General features: G+C 37.6%; 1 protein-coding gene across 3 annotated transcripts in view; it reads right to left on the bottom strand.

Moving 5' to 3' along the window:
* Nucleotides 1–21,087, bottom strand: part of CDKL5 (cyclin dependent kinase like 5) — a 208,295-nt gene that overhangs the window by 55,078 nt on the left and 132,130 nt on the right. For all 3 annotated transcript variants that reach the window (XM_030807633.1, XM_003261114.2, XM_030807634.1), the window contains exons 4-6: nucleotides 16,909–16,954; nucleotides 5,087–5,223; nucleotides 562–682 (exon numbers count right to left, since the gene is read on the bottom strand). In XM_030807633.1, coding sequence (XP_030663493.1) covers nucleotides 562–682; nucleotides 5,087–5,223; nucleotides 16,909–16,954 — 304 coding nt within the window. The remainder of the gene's footprint in view (nucleotides 1–561; nucleotides 683–5,086; nucleotides 5,224–16,908; nucleotides 16,955–21,087) is intronic.

The raw sequence follows: 21,087 nt of genomic DNA, 5'->3' as shown, positions 1-21,087 counted from the left end.
GCAAGGTTGATCATGCCTGCAACTGCAGACAACGGGCACTTTTCACTAAGGGGTAGGGAAAATTAGGAGGTGAAGATACATACTGGAGATTGTTGGTGTAAGAAGGAATGAGACATGAGTGCCAACAGGGGCCAGTGACTTAGGGACCACCTATATAAAGCCTGATTCAGAGTTGTTTCACATTACCTGGTCTACCTGCAGGACCAAGGCTATAGAGATCAACATTTTGCTCTTCTCCTATCCCCAAGTAAGTTTCAAAGTTCACATTTGTTGAGTTCTCTCATATCATTAGGCATTTCTACAGTTGGGAGTGGATCTATAATAGTTATACAAATGTAAAGATCTCACCACAATATCCAAATAAATTTGTAATCCATCCTTTTGGTGATAGAAAAGGAGATTTGGAGAGCAAATATTTCTCATGTCTTGCACTTTCAAAATACATTTAATTTAAATGGCAATGCAAATGCTTATGAAAATATTCTTAAAGACAGTAACGTGAAATACTCTTAACTTTATTTGATGTTTTAATATTTTCCATTTTAAAAATCTCATACTCACCTCGATGGACAATATCATTCTTATGGCACCAGTGAATAGCCTTGATTAGCTGATAGATGTAGCTTTTTACTTTCTCAGGTGGAACTCCATTTGGCATTTCTTCCAGCAATTCGAGCATATTCTAAAAATCAAACAGTCATTATTTCCCAAATTAGGTAGGCCCGTAAATTATGTATTAACAATTTTACAAAGTATCTAGAATAATTCATCCAATACAGAGCATTTTTTTTATTGTTTTGCTTTCTATCTACAACTTTGTCATGCTGAATCAGCATTAAAATTGGGGCTTTCTTTTATGAGGGATTCCATTTTTACTATTCCCTAATGCTACCCCAAATAATAACCCTGTATACTTTTCACTCTCCCTAAAGGTTTTCAGGCATTATTTTAGAATAATTAGAAGAGAAAAGCAATACAAAGTAGAAATATGACACTGTAATGTATAAAGGGGGGAAGAGTCTTTTTTAACACAGTGTGCTGTATCTCTGCAACAGAACCTTGTGATAAAAATCAAGCCTTGAAAATACACCTGGAAGATTCAGGAAATATTCTTAGTAGAAAAAAAAAGATCTCTAAAATTAAAAATGATCAATACATTTAGTACAAAAATTCAAACAGGCCAGAAAATACTATTGAAATAAAGAGTCACAGACCCCATACAATTCAATATTCAAAAACCTTAATTTGGAGTCAGAGACCATTATAACTAAAATTCATGCAAAATTTTTTATTATGTAGAAATTCCACTTAGCCAGTCTCTATTGAATTTCCAGATTAACCATTCTCCTTTCCCACTGTAAAGTACAAGGCCCATGGTACAATCACAGCTTATTGTTTGTAAGCAACCACCCAGGACAGCAGTTCTCAAAGTGTGACATGTGGATCTGTGAGGTCTCAGACCTTGCGGAGGGCCCATGAAGTCAAAACTATATTCATAATAAGATTGTGATGTTTGCCTTTTTCACTGTGTTGGCATTTACACTAATGGTACAAAGCAACAATGGGTAAACTGCTGGCACCTCAGCATGAATCAAGGCATTGGATTCTTTAATCCAATTAAACCTTGCCTTTAAAAAAGAAAACAGACGTTTTAGTTAAGGACATCCTTGATGAAGCAGTACAAAATATTACTTTGACTAAATTTCAATTCTTGAGTACATGTCTTTTTTGGAATCTGCATGATAAAATGGCAGACTACACATAAAGCCCTTCTGCTGCACATGCACCATCTGTCCAATGGTTGTCCTGAGGAAAAGCACTTAGGGGACTGAGATGCAAGCTGAACGAGCTGCTTTTTATGTGGAATGCCATTTTTTACTTGAAAGAATAACTGACATACAAACTTATCTATGTTAACATGCAATACGTTTATTGTTATTTTAAAATGAACTAATATTTTTATATTGCTCGGTCATGACTAATATGAGAAACACTAATAGATAAATTACACATAAATAAAAAGCTCTTAGGGTTCCCAATAATTTTCAGAGTGTGAAGGGGCCATAAGACCAGTTAGAAAATCACTGCTCTAATTTGGCCTCACAGTTTTGTTCCCACCAGTCAAGCTGTATACTTTGATCAAGATCAAATACAACCGATCAAGAATCGGTTGCATTTACTCCCATGCCTATTTATAACAGATGCACTTGTTATTTTAAAATAATTAAATACCATATAAACCAATGAAATAATGTTTTTTTTAAAAAAAAATAGTTGCCGTTTATAAGAAAACAAAGTTGAATACTTTAGAAAGGCTTAACAAATGAAAAGCCACTAAACTTATTGCCATCTAATCAAATGTGAGACAACTACAAAACACTGGCAAGGAATGGGTGCTAGTGGGGATAAGCACGTCCATTGAAGATTCTGCACTGAGATTGCTTTGCAGATGTTTTTGTGCATTTGCTTTACCTTAAAGATGCATAACGAGTATGATGTATGCAAAAAAGACCAATCAGAACTTCAGAACAGCGATAGGCAAAAGGCCTTGACCCTACCTTTATAGCGTGGTAAATGAATACATACAGTATTTATGTTTCCGATTAAAATAAACATTTTAAGTATGTATGCATCATTTTTTGATTCTCCATTTGCATTCTCTTTTTCAACTAACAAATTCATAGATGGTCCCAAATGCGCAGGTGGAATAAGAAGGCTTTGTAATATAGAAAAAAAATTGTATCTCGTTTCATATTCTATCCTAAATTCCTCAGTGGCAGAGACATTGTCCTCCAGCATCCAGTCTTCCCTTACTCCGCAGGAACACAATTTTCAAGTGGAGGCCTAGCTGCCCAGAACGAAGAGTACATTTCTCTTCTGCCTTGCAGCTAACGTGGTCATGCAACTGTGTCCTGGCCAATGGGATATGACAGCTGGAACTCTATCCTGACCTTGAGGACAAGGGTCACACCTCAGTGTGGTGGAGCAGAGCTGCCACACTAGTCCTGTACTGCCCTACCTTTGTATTTATATGTGAGGGCGAAAGGAACTTCTATTTTAAGCCTCTGTAATCCTGGGTCTCTGTTACCAGCCCCTTATCCCTTAGAGAACTTTCTCCTTGCTCTCCTGAGACTCACTGTCAATTATGACGCACTGCCACTAATGTGGCAGGTGTGACAGTCACGTTCTACCTAAGAACCACAGGGTCGGGGGAAGAATCTCAGGCCTGACTGTCAGAAGACTGGAGTTCTAGTAGCAGCTCAGCCATTTACCAGCAGGGAGATCTCAGACACACAAAATTGCCTCTCCCAGTGAGGAAACAGATATACAGAGGTGACTTCTCCATTTGTTATATTAAATTATTATTAATAATGAACAACCACCATGAGTAGAACAGAAATAAAAAGGATAAACTAAAAGAGATGTCAAAATTTTCTTATTTGGTAGTGAAAACTACAAACTGCATGATTATTTATGACAATGAAAAAATAAAAAGCAGCCAGGCATGGTGGCGTGCACCTGTAGTCCTAGCGACTCAGGAGGCTGAGGTGAAAGATTTGCTTGAGCCCAGGAGTTTGAGGCTGCAGTGTGCTATAATCATACCTGTGAATAGCCACTACACTCCAGCCTAGGCAACATAGTGAGACCCCATCTCTAAAAAATTTTTTTAAAATAAAGAGCATCTGGTTTCCCCTGGAATCCTAATATAGCAATCCTTTTTTTTAAATAGAACTTTTTTTTTAAAAAAACAACTTTTAGTTTTATTTTGGTATGGAAGGTATCTTAGAGGAATGTATAAATTGACACAGAAAAAGAAACCTAAAACAGATTCTGGAAAAGGAACATAAAGCAGTGGTTTAAGATTACAAAGAACCTTCTAGTATCGTTCCAGTTTTTCTAGTAAGGAAATTATTACATGTATTTTTTTTTATTTCAAAAAACAATTTGTAAAGGCTGAATGCATTCAAAGCCACATTACTGGTCAGTTACCCTGGCAATACTGCTTTCCATCTGGTTATGACAATGTTGATACTCTTGTCATTTATGGTATAGCAAGCACCTGGGTATAGACCTGCAGCAAACATAAACCTCTCCCACTTCAACCTTCTTTGGACAACAGCATAGGAATTGGCAGGAGCCACCTATTTACTCATCAAGAAAACTTGCTTAAAGTTTTGCCCGGCTCTAGTTTCTTCTACTATTGTTAGTGTTTATCTGTTTAAGTTTTTGACCATAACAACTGCTGTAGGTCAGCTGCTCTCCAAGAAATTTCTCTTTTTCTTTTTCTTTAGGACAGGGTCTCACTATGTTGCTCAGGCTATTCTCAAACTCCTGAGGCTCAAGCGATCTGCCTGCCTCAGCCTCCCAAAGTGCTGGGATTACAGGTGTGAGCCACTGCACCAGGCCCCTCTCAAGAAATTTCTAGGCACACTTTATTGATTACTGTAACATACATTTGCCCTTAGGTCATGTTATTAAAATTGTCTCCAACAAGTTGAACATTTTTTAATACAAGCTAAGGCAAGTTGTAGACAGCTCAAACAATGCATGCTTTTCTTTCTTTTTCCGATGCTTGTAATTACTGACTTACAGTCTTATCTACCACCTCAAGCCTCAACTTAGGCCTCCTGGCACAGCTCCTTCCCTCAAATAAAGCCAAAGCACTGGCAGTTCACAAAAGCTGCTTCCTGGGCCCACTCATTCCCCAGCCTAGGTCTGATTCAGTGTGGTATCTTATACAGCCTCTTCCAGCCTGTACCATCACTGTCAGTTTATCAGTTTCTCCCTCAGTTTAGGCTTAGTTAAGTCTAAAAATTACTTGTTGAACACAGAGTTTAAGACTTCAGAAGCCAAATGAGTACATTGTTTAAACTTATGATTATCTCTATACGGTTTAATTGTACAAAATTCTTAAATATATTTCAGAATTTCTAATGATTATTAACAACACTTTCATTTTTAAAGTCCTCAGATTATGAGTACATTGATAAGCCGTATTAGATAACGGTACTTTCTTAAATAATGTCAGAAACAGCCTTAAATAAAAGAATCGGGCAAATGTGCACACTGGCAATTAATGACTTACTTTTTCAACATACTCAAACACCAAGTACAACTTTCCCCTCCGACGAAATGCTTCCTTCAACTCCACAATGTTTTCCTGCTTGAGAGTCCGAAGCATTTTAAGCTCTCGTAAAGTCGTTTCTTTGACTTCTTCATTTTCTAGAATGTAAACAATGGTGAAGAGAGTAAAATGAAAACTTTCAAGCTACTATTCAAAGAATTCCAAGAACACTGAAAACATCCCAATTTCACCTTCCACTTTGAGTACTTCTGCATAAGAAGTCCAAGAATGGAATATTAAATAACACGTTTTCTTGTTGAAAGGAACAGACACTTCTCAAAAGAAGACATTTATGCAGCCAAAAAACACATGCACAAATGCTCATCATCACTGGCCATCAGAGAAATGCAAATCAAAACCACAGTGAGATACCATCTCAAACCAGTTAGAATGGCCATCATTAAAAAGTCAGGAAACAACAGGTGCTGGAGAGGAGGTGGAGAAATAGGAACACTTTTACACTATTGGTGGGACTGTAAACTAGTTCAACCATTGTGGAAGTCAGTGTGGCGATTCCTCAGGGATCTAGAACTAGAAATACCATTTGACTCAGCCATCCCATTACTGGGTATATACCCAAAGGACTATAAATCATGCTGCTATAAAGACACATGCACACGTATGTTTACTGCGGCACTATTCACAATAGCAAAGACTTGGAACCAACCCAAATGTCCAACAACGATAGACTGGATTAAGCAAATGTGGCACATATACACCATGGAATACTATGCAGCCATAAAAAATGATGAGTTCATGCCCTTTGTAGGGACATGGATGAAACTGGAAAACATCATTCTCAGTAAACTATCACAAGGACAAAAAACCAAACACCGCATGTTCTCACTTATAGGTGGGAATTGAACAATGAGAACTCATGGACACAGGAAGGGGACCATCACACTCCAGGGACTGTTGTGGGGTGGGGGGAGGGGGGAGGGACAGCATTAGGAGATATACCTAATGCTAAATGACGAGTTAATGGGTGCAGCAAACCAACATGGCACATGGATACATATGTAACAAACCTGCACATTGTGCACATGTACCCTAAAACCTAAAGTATAATAAAATAAATTTTAAAAAAAAAGAAATAAACCAGAAGTCAGAGAATAAAGAGTTTGTTAAAAGTAAAAAAAAAAAAGAATAAGAAAATCAAAGAAAGGGTTTACTTGATCAGCACAAACTTGACTTCCTGCTTATATTTTCTTATACTCCTTTTACTATGTGTATGTATAAAAATTTTCTTATACTTCTTTTACTACGTGTATGTATAAAAACACACTTATAGATACAACATATGCATCCATTGTCATTTGAACTATAACTCTATACAAGGAAGGAAAGAGATTAAAAGGGCCATAAGGAATCAAAAGTGTCAGTGTGCAGGGGAATCTCTATGCAGCCAGCATCTGTGGTAGCTGATGTTTTTAAGGATGGCCTGAAACTTTGGCCTAAAAGAGCATTTTATTCCTCAGGCTGCATGAGTCACCTCAGGGAGCAGAGGTCATGCGCCAAGCATCCACAATGCAAGTCACAGCCAAGTTGCAGGGAATTCTGAGAGTGTCTAATCTTCTCTCTGAACAGCAGCTGCTGTAGGTTCCTGCTGTCTTCCCTGTGGCATGTCCATCTGTCCATCCCAGATGGTGTAGCTGTTCTGGGATGGAGAACTTATGCTGAACCAATAGACCCTCTTCCATACCATCAACTTCATTCATGATAATCTCCGCGGTTATGGAGGAAGGACAGAAGTCATATTAACTCTAATGGATTAATTGGCAGGGGAGTGATGAAAATAATATTTCTATTTAAATGAGTTTTTATTATACCTTTAGATTTACCCAGGAAATCCTAACTACCATGTTTTTGCATATATGTACCAGGACACAGGTTCATAATCCCTCATCTGCAAGTCCAAAATCCAAAACACAGTCTAAAAACTGAAAGCTTTTTCTAAGTTTGGGGCAAATTCACTGAGAGGTAACACCTGAACTGACAGGAGACTACTTAAAGTCTTTGTTTATCCAATCTAACATGAACATTCATATGTTGGGCTATAGAAATACTACTTGATTACTGGGTGCTGTGCATTATAACATGCCACACGTCCATTCTAAAATCCAAAAATTATGACGTCTAAAACACATGTAGCCACAAGCTTTTGGGTAAGGGCCAGAATCCTAGCTTGAGAGCTGTGTGACCCTCAGGATCAGACACATCTTTCAGTGTGAGAAGGAAGAAAATGGAGTGTGGAGATAGGGGCACGGAAGCCTAATAGATACACCCTCTAGAAGAAAGGCTCTCTAAGCAAGGCACGCAGGAGGAAAAAGGCTGAATGGATTCCAAAGGGAGAGGGAAGATTCTAAATGCAAAGCCAGGAATGTTTCCTCAGATTATTTTCTATCTCAGCCCCCTTTCCCAACCCCAGCTCAAACTGAGTTTAAAGAAAAGGGAATGACATAAAAGCAAGGGCTTTGTAGCACCCGAATATCCATATCAAACTGGGAGCACAGAGTCAACACTCCCTTGTGAACTGGTTACATAAATGAAGTATTCTACTTTAGCCAGAAAGCTGTTGGAGAACACTGGAACACAGATTAGGACCAAGAGAGATACTGCCTATGAGAAGACAAGAACCAGCAGTAAGAAAGGCCAACTGTGGCATAAGCAGCGAATTACCTGGCTCACACCAAGGCGGTCAACAGCGAACTGGGTACTTACAGGGAAAAGAGCATGACAGTGGATGTCACCTGGCAGTGGGGGAATGTCTGAGATGCAATCGGGGACATCCCAAAGTAGTTAGAGGACTGGGAGGGGACAAAGGTCCAGGTGTTCTGCAAGTTGGGGCTGAGCCAGAGCAGTGGTGTTCTGTGACTGTTAGAATGCTAAGGTAGCTGCAGCTGCTGAAGCACAGGAACACCAGCAGTTTCCTAAAGAAGCAAGATCGAGAACATGCTTCTCTAATATCCCCTCTGAGTTACTCAAGGTTGGGGTAACCAAACTAAAATCCACCTATCTCTAAGAAACAGAATAACACACAGATCTCACATAAGAAACAAATGATCTAACAAGGGACTAATTTAACAAGAGACAAGTCTACTGATTACTCATGACCTGGTCCGTGCCTGCCTTTCCATCCCCATCTCATGTCCCTCTCCCTCACCTCCCATCTTTCAGTTCCCAAAATAGCCCCAAACTTCATTTTCCCACCTTAATGGCCTTCAGACTTGCTCCCTCTGCCTACAATGCTCAGTCTACTACATAGGCTCTTGACAGGGCTTGCTCCTTCAGGTTTTAGTTTAAATGTCACTCCTCCAGAGCCTTTCCCAGACCACGAAAGCAAGTAGGCCCCCATCCCCATTATTCCTTATCACAGTTCTGGACTTTTCTTTCACAGAACTTCTCACCATTTTTCTTGATATATTTGTTTGCTTAGTGGTATACAATCTATGCAGCCATCCCTGCTAAATCAAGAGCTCATGGAGGACAGGACTCAATTCTTCTGTTCAACAATATACACCAGGACTGTACCTGACACAAGGAGAGGTGATCAATACATTCTTTCTACACGAATGCTTCACCTGTGGCCATAAGGAAATCTCTGCTCATACATGCCTAACTCTTCCTCACTTCAGCCACAGCAATGGGAGGGCAAACAATAGGCAGTTTGCCTCTCAGTTTTCTTACAGTACTGTCAATTTCCTCAAGCACCGCTTATCAGGCAGTACGATAAACTGAATTTCTCTTCTCCCTATTCGCCTCTGTCCCTAGGTGTCTTCTAAAGTATGTGATTAGAAACAATGGAGGATACAGAACACTGACAGTGCTCAGGGTTAAGAACGCACACAAGTACATGCACACAAACACCTAAATAGAAATAAAATCATTAAGAGCATCCATAAGCTACGATGCTTGGTGAATTCTTGGTACTGGAAATGCAAATGAAAAAACATCGTACTATTATTTATTACCAACTTGTGGCAGTTTCACTTTGCTAATGAATAAACTCTCTTCAGAATGGCCGCATCAGGATGGTTTAGTAGAAGGAACAGTGGACCAGGACTACGGAGACCTAGATTCTGGACTCAGTCTTTTAATCAACCAACAGTACACCATGCAACTTTAGGCAAGCCACTTAACTTTTCATCAGTAAAAGAAACAAACAAATGCCTCCATCTCCCAAAAATCCTATTGCCTTTTTCAAATATAATAATCTATTATTTCTTTTCATTAAAAATGTATTGATTATGAGCCTAAACCTCATGGAACTTGGCTGCTTTGTTATACATACATTATTCGAATCTGTATTGACTCCACTTAACAATGGTTAGAGAAGATAAATGAATCATCAAAAAGCAGCACACAAAATTATCTAGAATGTAGCGCCCAAACAACCTCATTGGAGCAGCTGTTTTTAGGAAATAAAGGCTTTTCTACTTTATGCCAGTCATAGTATTAAAAGTTGAGGTAAACACTTGAGCACTAAGATTGCAATGAATGGGAACAGGCAGGAAGTGGAGTTAATTCCCTAAATTCAAGCAAAATGGGCACTCTTCATTATTACTGGGTACATCCTATAATTTTGTTTTTCTAAGTACTTTGAAGGTTCCTGGCCTGCCCTGCACTTTATGATGAAAACTGTCAACTAAATTATCAGATGAGGGGAAAAGGAAGGCACATTCCAATTATACAGGCTTCTCTTCTCAGAGGTACACAAAGTAGGAAAGCATTTTGCAAGGCATTACAAAATGCCTTGCAAAAAGCATTCAGTAAGCCATTTTCAAAGGATGGTAGCACAGCCCACTGAAATGAGCACAAAAATCACTGCCATCTAGTTGAAATAATCCCCGTGGATTCTTTGTCCAGGCTAGGATTCTTTATTAAGGCTGGGCTCCAGTTTACAAATGAAGAAATCAAGTCTAGAAAGGATAACTTTCTCAGGGTGCATGAGCTGAGGGTCATATTCTACCTCATAGCCTGAGTAGAACACAGGGACAAAGGTAGCATAGTATACAATACAGTGAGTTTTGGAAAGTGAGTCACAGCACCCAGGTTCAGGTATAACTATGCTACCGTTTAGCTGAACGGCAAGGCGGCATAGTATGGGTGGAAGAAAAACTCAACAAAGATCCTGGGTCAGCATTTTAGTTGCAATTATTCACATACACGCTATGCAACTTTGAGCCTGAGGTCTATCATCTGTATACTGGGGCTGAGTTATACTGGATTATTCAGAAGGACTCTTCCCGAGTCCATACTTCTATGTGATAACTGCTTATGTGCATGCTGACCCACCTTGTCATCAGTTACCACTGAGGGGGTTTAGCTGAATGCAGGATCAACTCTGACAAAGTTATGTGCAGATATATAGAAACCCCACTGAGTGAGGACAAAATGGCAGGGTGGAAAAAGGATGTTAAGTAAAAACAACCCAAAAACTGTCCTACTTCTAAACTTACCAGTAAGGCAAGTTAACACACCTAAAAATCAAGAACGATTTGCTAAAGAGAACAATTCTTAAGAAGAAAGATCACAGGAGCAAAGGAGATTCAAAGATAACTGATGAAAAGAGAAAAATCTAAAGATGAGCAGAAACTCTATTGTAACTCTATTTTTAAAGAACTGTGGGCTTAGAAAGGAAATCCAGGAATAGCTGTAACCTACTTTGTGAAATCACAAACCTGACATTTTTGTATAGCCAAAGAGCCCCCCAACCCAAATGGACCTTTAAACAGATAAACTGATAAAGAAAAATCAACCCATCCTTGATCAAAACCATGAGGGTACCATATTTGAGTCTGGTTGCTCTTATTGAAGAAGGGACATCAATAGACAGACAATGTGGCTGAGGAAGTTTGAATGCTAGTGCTACTGTTACATACACCAAGAAAGATGAGGCCCCTCCAATCTTTAGAGATGAAGAACAGGTAAAAGCACAGTAGAAATTTATTAAATCACAGAAGATGCAAAATGATCACCAAATCCTAGAAGAATCCCTGAAGTCTGAAGGAGGTCCATGTTGAACATGAAAAGGAAGTGTGGTAAAATCATGACTAGCCAGAATGCTCAAGCTCAGTTAATCAAATTCTTTGTTTAATCAAGGGTTGGACTTTTTGTTTCAAGGCCTCTTTCACACAGAAATCAGGCTCTTGAATTTAAGGACTCCAGATTACGAACTCTGGTTTTGTACCACCATATAAGAGACCAGAGTACTCCTGATCCAGAGATCAGTATAGAGCTTTCCAGTGTCTGGGTAAACAGAATAAAATAAATTAGAAGACAGAACAGATGATCAATTAAATGTTTTCTAATGATTAAGAAGAATATGTCCATTCCAAGAAGAAAATAGTTCTCTATAGAAAACATTCAGCGGAATATGAAATGTAAGTAATTTTATTTTATATAAAAGCAGAGACACAACCTAAGTTTCATCTTAAATGTAGACTACTGTATACCTCCCTGGAGTCAGCCTCCTTGCCATGCACAGAGGCCCAGTGGCAAGCAGAGAGGCTCTCCCCTCAGTCCATCACCTTACATTTAAGGAAAGATGGAAAAGTCTAAAGAAGCAAAAAGAAGGTCCAAATGTATGTCAAAAATAAATTCCAGACAATAGGTTTTCCTAAAGTAAAGGCTGGACAGACAGTATTTTGAATTCTTGCTGGTCCAAAGCTATATAATCTAAATCAGCGCTCTTGGGTTATTTAATAAATTGAGGACAGCAGACACTTGTACTTGTGTTGACAATCCAACAGTGATACACTATCATCTGAACATCAAATCTTACTGTAGAAGATGGGAGTCATAGGAAGGGTAGAAGAATTGGACTAAATTTATAATTTATGCATAGTCTGAAAAGTACCTTTTAACTAAATAATCTCTAGTATCTTTATGGTCTATGGTCATTTTTTTCCCTTCTCAGAAAATCCAAATAATGAGCAGAACTATTACAATGAGCAGAACTAATACAATGGAGACTTCTGGTTGGTCAGGTGTTTACTAGATAAAATTTCTCTGCAGGTACTTAATAGCCAAACTTATAATACCATCATTTAGGGTATCTTAAAGAACTCATTATCGCAGACTCCAAATTTATGAAGTGTCAACAAACAGAAGTCATCAAAACAAGACAAAATTAACTAATGAAGTAAGTGCAGACAAAATTTTTCATTACTCATTCTTCCCTTTTAACAGGAGCTATATCCCCAAGTCAGGGTGTCAAAGTCTTTCAGAGAGAATCACAGGCAAAGACACTAATAAATTATCTGATAGAATTGTATCTGCTAACAAACTAGAAAATAAAAACCTCAAAAAGGCAAGGCTTCGTGGTTCATGTCTGTAATCCCAGCATTTTGGGAGGCTGAGGCAGGAGGATCTCTTGATCCCAGGAGTTCGAGACCAGCCTGAGCAACATAGCGAGACCTCACCTCTACAAAAAATGAAAAAATTAGCTGGGAGTGGTGGTGCGCACCTGTAGTCCCAGCTACTTTGGGAGGCTGAGACAGGAAGATTGCTTGAGCCCAGGAGTTCAAGGCTACACTGAGCCATGACCATGCTACTGTACTCTACCCTGGGATACAGAGCAAGACCCTGTCACACACACACACAGCCTGAAAAGGAAGACACATAGACAGGAATAAAAAAAGAAGAAGAGGAGAAAACTGACAAAGCTTTTTGTATATTTCTTAATGACCCTCTTTACTGCAGAAGCTATTCATTGGCCTAGCCTACAATTTTACTGTAAAAACTGTTCCTCCTCCCAAAAAGGTTAACACTTGATTCTTTCTTGAAATAGCATATTAATTACTACTATAACCTAACTTGTGTTAACTATAAACTTATTTTCATAATTTTAGTTTCATTTTACCCACTTAAAGTCCCAAAATAAACTTTTATTTACTATGAAATTTTGATTCCCATTTTAAATAGTGATCTATCACCCTGGGATAATAAAGACTTCTTGAACTAAATAGTAGTCTAACAAAATATAGTTTCACAAACATTTTACATAAATTTGTGAATACATATGAATTTAACAAGAAAGTAGGACATTAGCATAATTTTTTAAAGCTACCAGAAATTAACATATATTCTCACAAAATATTCCGTGATATCAGTGAGAGAATAGATGGTCCCGACTTATAATGGTTTGACTTCGATTTTTTGACTTTACAATGGCATGAAAGCCATATGCGTTCAGGAGAAACCATACTTTGAATACCCATAAAATCATTCTGGTTTTCACTTTCACTACAGTATTCAATAAATTACATGAGATATTCAACACCTTACTATAAAATAGGCTTTGTTATATGATTTTGCCCAACTATAGGCTAACATAAGTGTTCTGAGCACGTTTAAAGGAGGCTAGGCTAAAGCTATGATGTGTGGTAAGTTGGGTGTAGTAAAGGCTTTTTTTGGAGACAGAGTCTCACTCTGTTGCCTAGGCTGGAGTGCAGTGGCATCATCACGGCTCACTGCAGCCTCAACCTTCCGGGCTCAAGCGAGCCTCCTACATCAGCCTACTGAGTAGCTAGGATTACAGGCACGCACCACCATGCCTGGCTAATTTTTTAAAAATTTTTTTGTACAGACAGGGTCTCGTCATGTTGCCCAGGCTGGTCTCAATCTCCTGGCTCAAGCAATCCTCCTGCCTCGGCTTCCCAAAGTGCTGGGATTACAAGTGTGAGCCACCACGCCCAGCCAAAGCATTTTGTACGTACAATTTTTTCCACTTATGATGGGTTACTGGGATGTGGCCTCATCACAAGTCAAGGAGCATCTGCACTGGATTACCTTGAACATGGCTCAGACCAAGTGCAGATCCTATTTCAGTTAACAATATTTTTACAGGATTATTTCATTATCTTCACTAAGACTTTTAAACATTAGATCTAGATAATCACTGCCATAATATCAAACGAATATTTCAAGAATAACTAATAAAGGGGATTAATGAGAGCTACATGACAATGAGGGCAATATTATCACGACACTGTTTTTTATTATAATTGGCTAAAATTTAAGATAATAAACTGATTGAGAATTAAATGGTTTACACAGGGGTTGAATAGACATCCTTACCTGAATGATACTATCTATATACACTTCACACTCCAAAAGAGTTGTTCACCAAACATGTACCCTTTTTTTCCATTAAGTAAGACACTACTCCAGCCAGAGGAAAAGGGTAAAGACAGAAAAAAGAGAGTACTAGTATCTCCCTGGGAGAAATGTAAACAGTAGGTAAGTGGGCCAGACTGGAATGAAAAAGTTTATGAATAATTGGTTATGTCTTTGGGTTCTAGCACAGAAATGTTTTGGAAGTATCCCTCTAGAAGTATGTGTAGGTGGTACGTAGGTGTCATTGACAAGGTGGGGTGGGTGATAAGGCTGCATGCCTCTGAGGGATGGTGAGTGATAACGGTCTGGCAGAGATGAGGGCAGAGCAGATTAATGTTTTGTTGATTCAATAAAATAAGGGCAGATCAAATGTTTTCCATGTCTAGACTATTCATGCACTCCCGATACCACGTCCAGAAACAGTTTCTCTCACCTCAAAATGATCCAAGTTCCATGTCTCCACTCAGGCAATAACTGTTTTCTACTGTGTTTTATTGTTATTTATTTGCAGGTCTTAATTCTCCTAATAGGTCATATGCTTCTTGAAAGTATCCACACCTCAACTCTTACAGCACTTCACTCAGTGCTCAATGAATTTCAACGGATACACTAGATTTCCACTCTAAAGGTATCATTAACACAGGTAAAAATATATAATTGAAGCTAAGAATTGGTATGCACAAGACAGAGATTATAAAGAACATGGTATTTACTTAAAAAGAAAGTAATGGGGCTGGACAAGGTGGCTCATGCCTGTAATCCCAGCACTTTGGGAGGCCAAGGCGGGCGGATCACTTTGAGCTCAGCAGTTTGATACCAGCCTGGGCAACATGGCGAAACCCTGTCTCTACAAATAAAATACCAAAAAATTAACTGGGCATGGTGGCGCACACCTGTAATCCCAGCTACTCAGGAGGCTGTGGCTATAGAATCACTTGAGCCCGGGGAGTGGAGGTTGCAGTGAGCCGAGATTGCGCCACTGCACTCCAGCCTGGGTAACAGTCTGAGACCCTGTCTCAGAAACAAAAAAAGATGGCATACATGGCCTAGATTGTACTTTTTACAAAATTTGATGACAGTTATTATTTTTGGTGGTAACTGATGCTTGCCAATATGCCCTGAAAGATGAATGCACAGCCAGAAGCCTTTACATGCATGCGAAGGTTGTGCTTTGATCTACTGTTGCAATCATTCTTTTTAGGAAATCACCATTTGTCTCTCAGCCACCTGTTGACCCAAAGTCACTGCTCAAAGAGCTCATTTCCAATGGTATCACAGTGGGATGGCCTGGGGCTACTGCTTCCTGCTAGACCACAAATATCCCATTTGAAGCAAGATTTTTTTGTCCCCCCAGAACAAGCAAAAAGTTCTTTTTTACCTTCCCCTTTTTACCTTCCCTTTAAGCCTGCCCATACAATGACTGCTAAAGTTCCCAGCTGATATGCATGTGTTTCATATAACTAGCACATCAGAGATGGATTACATCAAATACTACTGCATCTATCCTAGAGCAAGTCCCTTTTTGTTATTTAATGTTTGCTAAGTCTCTGAGGTGAGGGTGATGAAACTGTTCATAAATATAGAGGCTGGTGTCTTACATCACTTATGGGATGTGTGCTGATGAAGGTAAGCTATGACTGCTATTTCCGCACTTCTGATTAGATAATGAAGATTGATGCTGTGTTGGTACTTCTTACTTCTAGACCATAGTTTTTCAAACAGCAGGCTCTGACTTATTAGTGGTGAAATCAATCTATTTGATGTCACAATAGGCATTTATATGAACAGGAGAGAACAGAAAGTAGAGAGCTTCACATTCATATAATGAAGTTCGTGACATTTTTGCTTCATTTACATATAGTGTTACATATGTGTGCGGACACTGGGTTAGGATATGAAATATATTTCTACTGTGGGTCTCAGTCCAAAAAGTCTGAAACAAATGTTGTCTAGAGCACCTTAAAGGCCATACCTATTTTTGTCATCAGTTTCTCTATTTGGCTATCTTTGGATGGCCAACAGTCTAGATTTTAAAACTAATGAACTACTGAAATGCATTATTTTAAACTTTCTTGCCCAGCATGGGGTAATTTTACAACTCTGTCTGAAATGGCCTGGATGTGATGAAGGCCCCTAAGCATAGTATTTCTTCTTAAAAAGCTTTTATTCTCTCAATGCATTATTCTAAATATAAAATCAATCCCTCAATATATCCTTGTATTTCTAACTCTGACTAGGAGCTGGAGATCACAGTAACCAATACTGAAATCTTTCACATAGTACTTGCTATTTGTGTAGACCCACAGAAGTATTTACTTGAAGCCAGTTTTTTTATTTTAATAATATTTAGAAACAGCATAAACAACATGTCTTCTAACCAGCCTTTGGAGCAAGATTTCCAATGCTGATTGCAACCTTAAAATAAAAAGATGAATTTTCTAATATCGTGAGATTTGAAAAGATTCACATAAAAGGAACTAAATGTTTGAAAGCAAAGCATAAGAAATAAGCTATATTCACTTTCTGAGACTGTGACTTCAAAATATCAGGAATAGACAGTGTCTGATCAGCTAGATCCCACTTCTTCCGCACTCTATGTATAAAAACTTTATACAGAAGGAAAAATACATATATACAGATTATATATATCTATATATATCTACCTTCACTGTCCTTGAATTTCTTGATCGCCACAATTTCATGTGTTTCCTGCAAGGGAAAAGAAGCAGAAGGAAAGTCATTCTCCAGTGTTTTTCCGACTGGGGATTCCAGTTGCCTGGGGGTATATTCTGGGACAGAGTAGCAAGAAGCCAGAGTGTCAAAAATATATCATCTTCCTCTCCCCCGCCACCCCTCATTTCTTGGTTCCAAAATTCTCTTTCGTATCACCCCACAAACATTGTCAAGGAAGGAAAAGGAGAAAGGGAGAGAGAGTGGAGCAAAGAGCAGATATGGTGGCAGAATATGCCTAACTCATAAATCATTAGTGTCAATGTCTTGAGGATACTCAAAAGTGCCAGGATGAGTGGCAGACTGTCATCTGTACTGCCCTCTGAAGTCCAGAGACACATTTTAAATGGCCTTCTAAGACCAAGAAAGGGCCTCTCCAATATACAGTAGTTGCTGGTAGCAGAATGCTAACAAGCATATCTAATTTTCACCAGCTCGTCCCTATTGATGGTCACTGCAAATCCAAAGTGAGATAAACATTCCATCACCAAATACTAATCATCACCTTCGTCCTGCCCTTATCTCTTCTGAACAGAAGAGATGACAGAATTCTGCTTTAAAGAAAATATGAAAATCTTTTTTGCTGTTTTCGGTTGGGAGGAAAGAAAACAAGGGTTGGAAAGGAAATGGAAATGCTAAGAACTACGTACTACTAAACTAAATAATTTTTATCCAATTCTGGTCTATAAAAGAAATAAAAAAGCTTTTGGCAAAATAATTAATATAAATTCTTCAAAGCCAACATGTCATATAAAAGCCTTCTGAATGACTCAGGCCTGTTCTTTTTTACTCTAAGTGGGGACACTTTCAGATCAAATCTTTTAATATTTAACAAAACGTTGTCCCTGCATCAAAACAAAGACTTTAAAATTAAACACAATACTAGGCAAGTGCTATAAATTATGGAGGAAAAAGATACTTCTTTAAAGGTACTGTGTTTTTGTTTTTAATGAAGGAATAGGATTGTAGGGTAGAGACAACTTACTTGTCTGTATAGGGTACAACTTATTTGTACATTAATGGATCTTCTGACTTAAAAGAAACTCCTTCTTCCAGGTATTTTATTATTGGGGAGGAAGAACTGCCAATTTTAAGTAATGCAGGAGATTATCAGCTGGAATATTATCCCATGTAGTACAAAGGTGACTCTTTCGTGTATGCTACTGTCCCATAATACATTGATATCATGTTCTTACCCTGCTCCTTTTCAAATGGCTCTAGCTAGCAATCTACCTACAGCATAACTGAAAGAACAGACCATAACAGGAACCTCCTCTTGCTTTTCTCACAGCACAAAGATGTAGCTTCCAGGAATAGTGAAAAACTGCGCACATCTCAAATGAATATTGTTCCAGGTAGTGTTCCATCTTATATTCTATTCTAACTGAAAGACTCCCACATACATTTCTTTCATTGCATCCTAAGCGTTAAAACTTTGTCTGATTTTATAAAAGATCTTACTCTGTTCAAAACTGTCCACTGATATGACTACAAGTTAAAACTTTGTCTGATTTTATAAAAGATCTTACTCTGTTCAAAACTGTCCACTGATATGACTACAAATTTAAATTTGTAACTGGCACATTTATACCACCTTGAATAAATTCATTAGTTATTTTTCTCTGGCATCTCATAAATACAATTTACTGTATAAAGCAGATGGCTAACAGGGGTCAAATAAAATGTTTATTCTTTTATTTATCCTTTCAAGAATACCATGAAAATCCTCTCTCCTCAAAACTCACTCTCTCCGCCTCCCCCGTAAGGTTTATGTATTTACTTAAAGAATGAAATCGAACAGATGAAGTTTTCTACATTAAACCAATTCAGTGTTTAGTGAAAAACATATGCAATTAAGAGAAGATACTGGAAAGAATTTAACATTTCACATGTATTCAAACTGCTTACAAAAATAATATAAACTCATTACAGAAAATACAAAAAGAAGATAAAGGGTACAAAAAGGATATAGAGAAGACATTTACAAAATTAACCCTTTCTAGTATTTTGGTATATTTTCTTCCAGTAAATTTTTCTCAAATGGTAGTAGTAATATTGGACATCTTTTTGTATGTTGTTTTTATTTCACTTGATATTATGTAAGCAACATTTCAAGCTGTTATTTTTAAAACCACCATTTTTCATGGATGGCTATTTAACAAGTCTATTAATGAACATACTTCACCATCTGCATCTTTATTTCCACAGAGTAAATTCTATAAGTGATATAAATGGTTCAAAGAGTATGAATGTTAAAGGCTCCCAATATATAATGACAAACTGACATCCAAAAAAAGTCATGTCACAGTTCCCTTCAGCAGTGTATGAGAATATTCACTCTACACCCATTGCCAAAGCAAAATAAAATCATTTAAAAAAACCTCGCTGGCATTCAATGAAATTAGAGAAGTTTTCTTCTAATAAGTGAAATTGGGTCTACTAGGGTTAATATTTTCTGGTTGATTCATGGATGAGAACTTGTTGCCAAATTCTGTTACAAATCTTTTCCCCAGGTTGTTGTGATCACTATTGTTGTTGCTGAATATAAATTATTACATAGTCAAGTTTACTTATATAGGCCTTTGTAATTATGTCCACTACTTTTGTGCTCAAAGTCCTTACTTAGCCTGAGCATGGTTATTCATCTGCATTTATGTATCTTGATATTTTAATTATTTCTTTCCTTAAATCTTTATTCACTTGTAATTGATTTTAATATATGACATGGTGAGGGAATCCAGATTTAATATAATTTCTAAACACTAAACCAATTTTCCCAATACCCTTTACTAGAAATTTTTAGTTGTTACATCTTAGCATCCTTACATATAGATACTAGATGTGCTTTCAGAGCTTTCTAGTGGACTCTAGCCTAGTCTAGTATAGGCTACTGATCTGTTCTTATGCCAGAACCAGTTTTTAAAGTATTGTGACCTTAAACTGTTTTAAATTAATCTGAGGTTATTGACACTGATTCTTCTTATACCATTTTGTTAAATATATTTATTTTTGAGAGCAGAGTTTGACTGCTGAATTTAATTTATAATTATAGATACATGAGCTATAATATTTTATTTTTATTTTTTTACATATTCAGTTCCCTTCACTGTTTACCACCAGTCCTTTTCTTGTATGGTTTATACATATTTGAGTGATTGATTTGCATTCATGTTTTGCTGAGCCAGAGTACATCTTTGAAAGGTTTTCTGGCAAAGTGTCCTATTTTTCAAGTCTTTGCATTTTTGAACATCTTCACGTATACATGGCAACTTGATAGGCACAGAATTCTTGGGAAGGCAACCTTTTATTCTTCAGAGCCACTGGAAGCTTAAGTGCACCATAAAGCCCTGGAAAATGCCATTCACATCACAGACACCAGAGTCTGTATGCTTATTAAAGCAACTTAATGCAGGTAGGAATAAAGTGTCTTCTTGTAACAAAATCTATATACTAAGATATTTTTCCAAGAAGAAAATTAAGGGTCTAAAAAGAAGGGCTGCCATTTTCTAACATAAAGAAATTATAATACTATCACATAGGGCATCAAATGGGGAACAATGACCTGACAGTCTCTGGTATTTGTAGTAGAAAAGAAGCATGAGGCCTATTTGGATTTTGTTCCAATATAGATCACTTCTTTTTTTCTGCCTAAATATTGTTAGGACTTTTCCTTTGAGATAAAAATTTTAAATTATTCGGAATATATCTAGAGGAGTGTGTGTGTGTGTGTATGTATTTTTTGAATCAATAATACCTGGAAATCAATGAAATTAGAAAAGTCTTCTTATAGCAACCTTAAATGTTGTTTCTACTCCTATTTTTCTATTATTTTCCACCACAAACCTTACAATTTTTAGGTTGGATCTTTCCTAATTGCTTAGTATGTTTTGTACTAAGTTTTTGTACTTAGTATGCAAAGTTCACAATTGCATCATCAGCACCTAGAATAGCAGGCACATATAGCAGGTGTTCAATAAACATTTAGTAAACGAACATTAATGAGTTCAAAAGTGCTAAACAATTTTGTTTTATCCATTTTAGGCTTCTTTCACTTGTCCTTATCTCAGCCAACTTCTGCATTTTTTGCCTTGTTTTAGCTTATTCACTCTCTG

The sequence above is a fragment of the Nomascus leucogenys genome, chromosome X (genome assembly GCF_006542625.1).
Source record: "Nomascus leucogenys isolate Asia chromosome X, Asia_NLE_v1, whole genome shotgun sequence".
NCBI lineage: Eukaryota > Metazoa > Chordata > Mammalia > Primates > Hylobatidae > Nomascus > Nomascus leucogenys.
The sequence above is the reverse complement of the archived record's forward strand: the minus strand, read 5'-3'. Positions and strand labels throughout refer to the sequence as shown.